The sequence below is a fragment of the Cladophialophora yegresii genome, assembly GCF_000585515.1.
Source record: "Cladophialophora yegresii CBS 114405 chromosome Unknown aczIN-supercont1.2, whole genome shotgun sequence".
Classification (NCBI taxonomy): domain Eukaryota; kingdom Fungi; phylum Ascomycota; class Eurotiomycetes; order Chaetothyriales; family Herpotrichiellaceae; genus Cladophialophora; species Cladophialophora yegresii.
In genome coordinates this window covers 3,615,902-3,625,792 of record NW_006913046.1, presented here as the reverse complement: position 1 = coordinate 3,625,792, position 9,891 = coordinate 3,615,902, and the positions used below count along the sequence as shown (strand labels likewise).

Here is a 9,891-nt window from a genome sequence, read left to right as displayed (position 1 = left end):
GAAAGGAGAGGAATAGTATAGGGAGCCTTCTACCTGATGGCTAGGACTCTTCCCTCGACCTGATAGGGATCGGCTCCCAGACCCGACTTCTCAGCCAATCCGTTCCAGCTACAATTGTCAGAGTGCTAGGACAAAGGGAAAGGTCATGAACGGTGTGACAAGGTGCGACTCGGTGCTCTGGCTTTCCAGTCTTCTGACATCAAGGATAGCATTCAGAACGGCAACACACAGAGAATCATCAGTGTCTCGGTTGGGCTGAGCATCTCGTTCACTGCGTAACTCGGGCAAGGGTGACGCTCGATCGCTCCTGCCCACGACAGAAAGAGACCCGGAGGCACTACAGACGCTTACAACGACGCTTGCGTGCTGTAAGTGGTTGATCCGCGGCCATGGTTACAGTTTAGATGGTGTTCCTCCAGTGGCTGCCACTGCTCTGACGCGGAATCCTGTGCGCGGATAGTGCAGGTGGAGCTCCTTCCCCTGCGCTTGGATGCCCAGGACAACTTCGTCCTCAGTCAGCCCAATGAGGCGGCCTTGGTCACGGTGATGGGTGCCCGAATCGACCGGGAACACTTCGACCTCGGTGCCTCGCTTCAATCCTAGAGGATCGGCCGGGTCAACGGCCAGGTCCTTCTCGACAAAGGAAGCGTTGAAGATCCGCTCAGCTGCAACGTCCCCTTTGAGAGTTGCCGGTTTCGGTGCCTTGGCTTTGGAAGCCTTGAGGGCATCGTTAAACCTCGCTATCCACGCGAAGACCTTGGGATATTTCTTGTCAGAGATCAATTCCCGGGGCAAAGCACCCTTCAACCCATTGAGCCAATCAAACGTCCAGATAGCTTTGGGCACTTGCATTAGTGGATTGATAGCGACGCAGTGTACTTCCTGCTTACCTTCAATATCGGCCAGGGTCGGATGATCCGTTTTCAGCACCCAGTCGCGGCCATCTGCTAATAAGGTGGTCTCGAGAACCTTGAAAGCACTCCTGATTGAAGCCAAAGCCTCCGGCCTGTTGGCCTCGATCTGTTCTTTACTCCAAGAGCGCCCGGAATAGTCCTCTCGGTCTTTCGTGAAATGAGGATCATTCAGAAGCGGCATACTTGTTGGGATCAATTGGGATGCCCTCGGGAACAAGCCTGCTTCCATGGTCCATATCTCAAACAGTTTCTCCACGGCCTTCTGCTCGCCCGTTGAAGCGCTCAAGGCACTGTCAGGGAAAAGTGCTTCTAATTTGCGGAGGATGATCCGACTGTCACAATAGATATCTCGTCCTATGGCCATCAAAGGAATTCTCCTATATTTGATTCCTAACGTAGCGACATCGGGTCTGGGTAAAACCGGGGGTTGTTTCTGTATCGTTCAGTACCACTGAGGAGTGAACCCAAGGTGAAGGGCCTTACACATTCAGCGTAATCGATGCCTCGCAGACTCAAGTACCACAACACGCGCCTCGCCACGGGCGAAAAGGAATAATGGTAAAGGACAACGCCATTGTTTGGACCGTACATCTTGTATTGACCTCGCAGGGAGCGAAGAATGTGGTTTCTTGGAACCGGGCGAGAAAAAGGCTGCTCTAATCAATATGAACAGTCCATTTGACAAGTTGAAACGGGTTAATGATAGAATGCCGCACCACCAGATCTCTATGGTCTTTAGGCGAGAGATGTGATAAGTTTGAGATTCAAGTCAACAGTCGTTGGATCCGTCGTTGGTGCAGCGAACCTCGGCATCTCCCCAAATGCGGGGATGGCCCGGCCATAGCACGTTAGAGGCGGGATGCAAGCGCCAGCACCAGCGCGCCACCACGAGTACTGCTTTTGCAGCCTCCATGCGATGTTTCCATGGGCGAGAACGTTGTAGTATTTCGCGCCTCAACCAGTCGAGGCACGTGATAGGGTCACGTAGTACACAGTATGGCCAGTGCTCCCAATGGAGTCGAACGCGACAGTTTTGTGGTACGAGCACAAACGAGGAGGGCATCTGTGACATCATCTTTGGCCCTGGATGACGAAAAGAACATTGAGCACACGACCCGTTGATCGGCCCAGGACCGACGAATAAATCCTCACACTTCAGCTGGTCTTTCTCTGTTTCCAAAGCATTAACCAAACATAATCAAAAGCATTAACCAAACATAATCAGAGCACCACAAGGACCTTCAACGAACACATTTACAGACGCCAACAACTTTCGAAGAATCGAAACACAATATCAAGATGGCCGAATCCGGACGAAACAGCGGGGGCGACCTCTTTGATATGGCACAGAAGGGAACGAAGGTACCAGAGGACTCGGCACAGCCTAGAACCATACCCTCAGTGGCACGGCCAGATCAGGTAGCTTCGGCTAATGATCCGAACGCGCTTGGAGGTTCAACTCTTGCAGGCGCTGCAGACAATGCGGGCGACATTCCGAGGGTATGTCAACTATATGTACATTTGATTCGATTTAGAGCAACAACTAACCTTGAACAGACCACCAGGGATACATCTGCACAAGATATCCTGACAGGAACTGGAGATACTCTACCCTCCACGGTAGACTCCAAGAGGCTGCATAATGTCCCAGGAGGAGTCACTCACGACCCGTACGCGAAAGGCTCAACCCGCATGACCGAACATAAGGTTCAGCCCAACGACTTTGAACAAGGCGCGTCGGATGGACCGCGTACAGACCGAGCTCCTGGCCAGGAAGACCTGAGCGACGAGGCGGCGATGGATCGAATTGAGCGCAAGGACAACCCCTAACAAGCTGTACGTGTGTGAGGAAACTTTATGTAGGCTATCTCAGCAGGACTAAAGGACAAAGGGGTGTAACGGACGAAAATTTACTACGTACCGCATAAGTAGAAGATGTCGTGGTCAACATCCCGCCTAGACCTTCCTGAAGCAGGCGTCGCAGCCATCGCTATCCGTGAAAAAAGGCGACGTTATCCGAAACTCCAAGCAATCATTCAAAGCGTGCTTCTCCGCACCAACTTGTCGTTGCAGTGCGCCCTGTGATTCAACGGTGTTTTCATCCCTCCGAACACTTTTCAATTCTTTCCTTCCCCATGGGAAGCTCGTCGACCAGCGTGTGTCAAGTTCCGCTTCAATATCATACAGCACAGTGTCAGCAGCTTAGTCGAGGAGGATCCCGAAGCAAGTGAACAACCGAGCTTGCCCATACCACCCTTCCGTAACCCCACCAGACACCCAACACCAGACCAAGAACTCGTGGTCACAAAGCTGCGCCATACCACGATGGCCTCGCTAGTACGAAACCCGGGGAGCCTGCGCTCCGTATGCCGTCTGGCCCGGGCGCCTCTAAGACCTACACCTTTTCGCGCCCTCGCAACCGCTACAGAGACCCGCAATGCCGCCGCTGCAGCACAAGCAGCCGTCGAGACTCCTCCGGTTGAGACAGCCTTCTTTCCTGATGAACCTGTCGGACCCAGGGTCTCCACGCCCATACCTGGGCCGAAAAGCCAGAAGGCCATCAAGGAGCTGCACAGCATCTTTGATACGCGCAGCCTGAACATGCTGGTGAACTACCAACAGAGTTACGGCAACTATATCGCAGACCCGGATGGGAACGTGCTGCTGGACGTGTATGCCCAGATTGCGTCCATCCCGGTCGGATACAACAATCCTACTCTCCTACTCGCTGCCACGAGCCCTGACATGGCGTCGGCCATCATCAACCGGCCCGCGTTGGGCAACTTCCCACAGCACGATTGGGCTTCGATTCTCGAGACGGGGATTCTTCGAGCTGCCCCGAAAGGCATGAATCAAGTGTTCACGGGCATGGCCGGTTCCGATGCCAACGAGACAGCATACAAAGCCGCCTTTATGTGGAAGCGACAACAGGAGCGAGGGGGACCAGATGCCGAGTTCACGCCAGAAGAGATGGAGAGCACGATGAACAATCAGAAGCCGGGGTCTCCAGATATGTCAATCATGTCCTTCAAGACGGCGTTTCACGGTCGCCTGTTCGGCACTTTGTCAACCACGCGCAGCAAGGCCATCCACAAGATGGATATCCCAGCCTTCGACTGGCCGCAAGCGCCTTTCCCGGTCCTGAAGTATCCGCTTGAAGAACACGTCAAAGAGAACGAGGCCGAGGAGAAGCGATGCCTGGAAGAGGCTGAGCACATCATCAAGACTTACCACAACCCAGTGGCTGCCGTTGTTGTCGAGCCCATCCTATCTGAGGGAGGAGACAACCACGCCAGCCCGGCGTTCTTCAGAGGCCTCCGGGAAATCACTCGCCGCAACAATGTACTCCTGATTGTCGACGAGGTCCAGACAGGTGTTGGGGCAACAGGCAAGTTCTGGGCTCACGAGCATTGGAACTTGCAAGATCCTCCGGATATGGTCACATTTTCAAAGAAAGCCCAAACGGCGGGCTACTACTTCGGGAACCCCCAGCTGCGACCGAACAAGCCCTACCGGCAGTTCAACACCTGGATGGGTGACCCCGCTCGAGCTATTCTTTTCCGCGCGATCATCAATGAGATCGAGAGACTGAACCTGGTGGAGAATACAGCTCATGTGGGCGATTACTTGTTCTCGAATATGGAGAGGTTGGCCCAGCAATATCCCCAACACTTCCGGAACTTGAGAGGTAAAGGACGAGGCACTTTCATTGCCTTTGACAACCCCAAGCGAGACGAGTTCCTGGCCAAAGCCAAGACCCTCGGTATCAACATCGGTGGCAGTGGTGTGTCGGCAGTAAGGTTGAGGCCGATGCTGATCTTCCAGAAGCATCATGCCGATATCCTGCTTGACGCATTCGAGAAGTTGGCGAAGTCCTTGTAAGACAGAAAAGTTTGGCGTTCGTGGCGACTAGCATTTTGCTGTGGTTGAATTTGTAGCGATTGCGCATGCTTCTGGGAAAATTCTTGTAGCATCCGAAGCTGTAGCGGGTGGCTGCTTGTTTTCTGCTTCGTTCTCACTCGGCACGTGAGGCTTTTGCCGCAATGACAATTAGCTGACCCTCAATGTGATGTTCCGAATCAGTTCCCTCGCGTCCTTGCGGACCAGGAATTTAAATCTGGCGACTGCTAGATTCGACCGCGTGACAGGTCGTTGAATGCGCAAGCAAGTCGCAAGGTTAGCCTCGTCCCATCCTCATTCCACGTCCCCCTCAACAGAAACAAGGCCTCTTGTATTTGCGATGTCCCGCAATCCGCGTCTGCAATTAAGCCGCAACGCTATCCTCATCCATTCCACTCCCGTCTCTTGGGACATACTTGATTCCATTATCTTCCAGCGCACCAATGATCTCGTTTGGCAATGTCCCCACAACCTTAACCGCGTAGATGCCTTGAACATATTCGGTCAATCGCTGCCACCGAGCTACCCATGATGTCTTGGGGTCGTTTAGAGCAATAAGTCCTTCGAAAACCTGGGAGGTGCATTCTCCGATAGCGTCTCGATTATTGCGCAAAAGGAGGATCTCTTCGCAGTTGGGGCAGCCGTTGCGATAGAACTCCTGGTCAGAGTGTTAGTTGCGGAGGACCGGGAACACAGGAGCGCATAATCTTACCTGGTCAGACTGGACTATGGAGCACACCATACACGCGCGGGTTCTGCCGCCGCGACCTGCCATGACGGATGCGGTCACGTTCACAAAAGGCAAGCGGAACGGTGATGAGAGAGCGTTATGATTTTTGGATGTTAGAGATGAGTTTGGGGTCCTCTACCAGAATGGGCCACCGTAGGGTCGAGGCTGCGTTCTGCACAAGCGTGGGGCGAGGCGGTCGATCCCCCGATTTGTGGGCCTACAACGCTCAGAAAGTTCGAGTCGCCGCTGGGGCGAAGCCTGCGGGAAGACCTGTAAATGCAAGCACACGACTTGCCAAAAATCAACAGCAGCCTCGTAATGTACCAATAACATAGTCGACCTCGTTCCTGTGGTTTGCGACCTTCTCTTCTGTCGGGATTTGTGCAATACGAGTTTTGCGACCATGACCGTGACTTCGCCTGCGGACAAGGCCGCGGCGACTGCCCTGAAAACCAAGGGCAACCAGGCTTTTGCTGCCCACGACTGGCTCTCTGCTGTAGACTACTACACCAAAGCAATAGAGAAATACGAGGCAGACCCCTCGTTCTACTGCAACCGCGCTCAAGCAAACATCAAACTCGAGGCGTACGGTTATGCCATCGCCGACGCCACAAAGGCCATCGAGCTTGACAAGGACTATATCAAGGTAGGCCCTATGACATATTTGGTGATGTGTTAAATGCACGTTCTGACCGTGTCTCACTAGGCTTACTGGCGACGAGCAATAGCCAATACTGCCATCTTGAGTCCCCAAGAAGCGCTTCGAGATTTCAGGACCGTGTGCCGAAAAGAGCCCAACAATCGCGACGCAAAGCTCAAACTTGCAGAATGCGAAAAGCTGGTCAAGAAGCTAAACTTCCTCAAGGCGATCGAAGTCTCAGATCCTCCCTCAGCGTTCGAGGGGTTGGACTTGGACTCAATAGAGGTCGACGAGAGTTACGATGGCGTGCGGTTAGATCAGGACATGACGCAAGACTTCATTGACGACATGATACAGCGCTTCAAGAATGGCAAGAAGATACACAAGAAATACGTTTTCCAGATCATCAAGGCCGTAAGGGACATTGTGTACGATGAACCGACTATGGTCGAGATGGAGGTCCTGCCGGACACGAAGTTGACGGTGTGCGGAGACACACATGGTCAATTCTTCGATCTGCTAGAGATCTTCCGGCTCAATGGCTACCCGTCAGAGAAGCAAGGGTATCTTTTTAACGGTGACTTTGTGGATCGCGGGTCGTGGTCGACCGAGATCGCATTATTGCTGTACGCGTACAAGTGGTTACGACCCAACTACTTTTTCTTGAATCGCGGCAACCACGAAACCGACGACATGAACCGAGTGTACGGTTTCGAGGGCGAATGCAAGGCCAAGTACAACGAAAAAACCTTCAGGCTCTTCTCCGAGTCCTTCTCCGCGCTACCTCTGGCCACTCTGATCGGCAAGAAGTACCTGACCCTGCACGGCGGTCTCTTCTCGGACGACAAGATCACGCTGGACGACATCCGCAAACTCGACCGCCACGGGCAGCGCCAACCAGGGCAAGCCGGGTTGATGATGGAAATGCTGTGGACAGATCCCCAACCTCAGAATGGCAGAGGCCCCAGCAAACGAGGCGTAGGCTTACAGTTCGGTCCTGATGTCACCAAAAGGTTCTGCGAAAACAACGGGCTCGAAGCTGTGATCCGCAGTCACGAGGTGCGGATGGACGGTTACGAGGTCGAGCACGATGGGAAGTGCATAACGGGTAGGCCATTACATCTATTCTCCCCATGGGGAACCGTTGCTAACCGTTGTCTATAGTCTTCTCGGCACCAAAGTACTGTGACACGACCGAGAACAAGGGAGCCTACATCAACATCGGCCCCGAGTTGAAGCTCGAATACCATCAGTTTGACGCTGTTCCTCATCCTGATATCAAGCCGATGGTAAGCGCATGCATTGTCAGCGCGCATTGAGCACTTTCACTAATATTCTGCCAGGCATACGCAACCAACAGTCCCCTGATGAATATGATGTAGAAGGATCCTCCTTAACCCAATTCTCTGGATATGACAACGGCAAACGGAAAGAAAGAGTTGGAAAGACCGAATCTGGACTCTAGACTACCATGACGGATGTGTCATTGTGATTCAATCGTGTGTAAGAATATCAAGGTTGGACAGCAACGCAAGTCGAACTCATAGCGGGGCGTATGCGAGAGTCTGTCCACTGCTCGGGATTTACTGTAGCATGCTATCAGAGCGCAGCACGAAGGGAGAAGACAGTGTCTCGTCGTTAGGGACATGGTGGTCGCTATGCATGTGCGGTCCCACCTTGAAGTACGTGGCTGTGTTGGCGGCGACTCGCATGGGAATCTGAAGTGACTCGGCGAGTGCCTACCTTTCCCAGGCTCTCTGCTTCATTTGTCCCAAGAACCTGAAACGCTGGCATCTTCAGATCAGATGTCTGCAGGACTTTAGACTCATGGACCGGATGCGGATGCCTTCTTGAACACGAGCGGCCGCCGATCCGTACCGCTTGCTACTGTACGTACAGGGCAGTGCGTGCGTGTCAGTTCACAGTCCCAGCTTCAACAGCTCACCTCATCCTTCTCTGACTACCAGCGCAATCAATACAATCGCATCTTTTCCCAGGCGCAAGTGAACCTCGGAGTTCGCCTCGTCTAGCTTCCGGAAGCATATCAGCCAGCATCCCAGTCCATTGTATGCCACGTCAGGGGGACTGATATGGCGTTGTCTCACAGCTAGACGGAGGCGTGATCTGCAACCGCTCACTCGTGCTACACTAAAGCCAGTGGGGTTTCGTCAATTACCGTTACCAGCCAGATTTCTCTACTCTAGTAGGTAATTATATAAGAGACCTCCTCGTGACTGGCGCTGGTTGTACATACCCGAGTTGATATTCAGGACACACACCATCTTCCTCTCGAGGGAGGGGCTTGCGAACCGCTGAATGACTTTTCTGCAGGGACTATTCCATACTAACATACGACAGCATATTATATTACCACTACGCATTTCCACTGTGCTTTCCGCATGTTCGTACAATTTGGATGCTCCACAATATCACCGTTGCCCGTCGATGGCTTCCATCCACCCCACGCGACACTACCGAACTCGACATGAACAACAGCAGTCAACGGTCATAGGGCTTGCTCGGGAGAATACTCATGGCGAAAAGCGAAAACCTCACTTCGTGCCTATCGGGCGAGGATTCAGTCAGCTTTGGGAGCTTAATTTACCAACCACCCAGCCGGGAACGTGACAGGGGACGTACTACTTATCTCGGGGTTTCTCCTGTGCCGATCCTCCTGTCTTCTCTACTCCGTCCACGAACTCGAGGGCCTCTTCCGCGACTTCGTCGGTGATGCCCGGGAGCTGGTGATACCGGGTATCGAGTCAGCATTGCCACGGGATGGTCTGGTAGTGCCAACTGAGCTCGGGACTGCTGCTGAATCATGCATGCATGCATGCATCCATCCATTCAATCAATCAATCATTCATTCATCCATACCACGGAAGATGCCAAGCTCGCGCAAGAGCATGAACGTGAGCATGAAATGAGCAAGCACCCACACCTTCCCGATCAATACTGAAAAGCTAAGGTATGCACTCACCGTCACGTCCGGCAGATGCTTGCTGTGGCTTTCCCTGTGCGTGGCGGGTCCTTGCATGAATTTGTGCATCTTGTCCGCGAGGTCGTCGTTCAGGCCTGGGCCGGAGTCCTTGGAGGATCTCATGAACTGCGGATGGGCGAAGAATTCGGAGTTAGCTAACATGAATGAATGGTATGGCGTCAAGCAGCAAGCTTGGGTGGGCGGTTTGGTGCTTCGAGCGCTCCCCATGAATGCATGCAAGGCACAGGCAGATCGTCCGACCGCGAGTAATCGCCCTTGGACTGTGCTTGCTTGAAGTGCACCCGATAAGGGACGATTGTCCAGGGACGCGGCGTACTCACCTCCCGGGCAGCTGTGGCCGCATCGTCCGTGACACCGCTGGACGAGCGCCGAATCGTGCCGCTCATGAATTCGTGGGCCGACCGTGCTGCGTCTTCGGAGATTCCGCTGCTGGAGCGCCGGTGGGAAGCACCTGTTGGGAGGGCTGTTGTTGGTTTGCTGTCGGAGGACATGGTCTCGTAAAGTCAAGATGTCTAGGCCAGACGATTAGTATACTGCGAATCGTCTGAAGCAATGTTGGTCCTGTAGAATACGCAAGGTACTCAGCTACAAAAAGCTCGAGTGCCCTTCAGGAGGACCTGAAGTCATATACATGTAGTCTTCTTCATGCTGCCACACGAGCGAGGGGTCGCATGCCGTGTTGCCTAGAGATCTCGGGCGGGGTTCG

The 9,891-nt window shown here is 53.4% G+C and overlaps 6 protein-coding genes across 6 annotated transcripts; 3 read left to right on the top strand and 3 right to left on the bottom strand.

The window, feature by feature from the left end:
- Positions 1-393: 393 nt before the first annotated feature.
- Positions 394-1,505, bottom strand: A1O7_03219 (uncharacterized protein; the record flags this gene model as incomplete). The annotated part of the gene is made up of 3 exons (XM_007757244.1): positions 394-836; positions 891-1,347; positions 1,398-1,505. 3 exons carry the CDS (start codon positions 1,503-1,505, stop codon positions 394-396), a joined length of 1,008 nt encoding a protein of 335 aa, XP_007755434.1.
- A 708-nt stretch (positions 1,506-2,213) lies between these two features.
- A1O7_03218 (uncharacterized protein) lies at positions 2,214-2,744 on the top strand (the record flags this gene model as incomplete). Its single annotated transcript, XM_007757243.1, has 2 exons — positions 2,214-2,414; positions 2,472-2,744. 2 exons carry the CDS (start codon positions 2,214-2,216, stop codon positions 2,742-2,744), a joined length of 474 nt encoding a protein of 157 aa, XP_007755433.1.
- A 495-nt stretch (positions 2,745-3,239) lies between these two features.
- On the top strand, positions 3,240-4,796 carry A1O7_03217 (4-aminobutyrate aminotransferase; the record flags this gene model as incomplete). The annotated part of the gene is made up of 1 exon (XM_007757242.1): positions 3,240-4,796. The coding sequence occupies one exon, from the start codon at positions 3,240-3,242 to the stop codon at positions 4,794-4,796; it is 1,557 nt and encodes a 518-aa protein (XP_007755432.1).
- A 382-nt stretch (positions 4,797-5,178) lies between these two features.
- Positions 5,179-5,589, bottom strand: A1O7_03216 (uncharacterized protein; the record flags this gene model as incomplete). The annotated part of the gene is made up of 2 exons (XM_007757241.1): positions 5,179-5,472; positions 5,527-5,589. The coding sequence occupies 2 exons, from the start codon at positions 5,587-5,589 to the stop codon at positions 5,179-5,181; spliced, it is 357 nt and encodes a 118-aa protein (XP_007755431.1).
- A 358-nt stretch (positions 5,590-5,947) lies between these two features.
- Positions 5,948-7,566, top strand: A1O7_03215 (protein phosphatase 5; the record flags this gene model as incomplete). Its single annotated transcript, XM_007757240.1, has 4 exons — positions 5,948-6,190; positions 6,251-7,292; positions 7,349-7,473; positions 7,528-7,566. The coding sequence occupies 4 exons, from the start codon at positions 5,948-5,950 to the stop codon at positions 7,564-7,566; spliced, it is 1,449 nt and encodes a 482-aa protein (XP_007755430.1).
- A 1,481-nt stretch (positions 7,567-9,047) lies between these two features.
- Positions 9,048-9,676, bottom strand: A1O7_03214 (uncharacterized protein; the record flags this gene model as incomplete). Its single annotated transcript, XM_007757239.1, has 2 exons — positions 9,048-9,290; positions 9,506-9,676. The coding sequence occupies 2 exons, from the start codon at positions 9,674-9,676 to the stop codon at positions 9,048-9,050; spliced, it is 414 nt and encodes a 137-aa protein (XP_007755429.1).
- Positions 9,677-9,891: the final 215 nt, after the last annotated feature.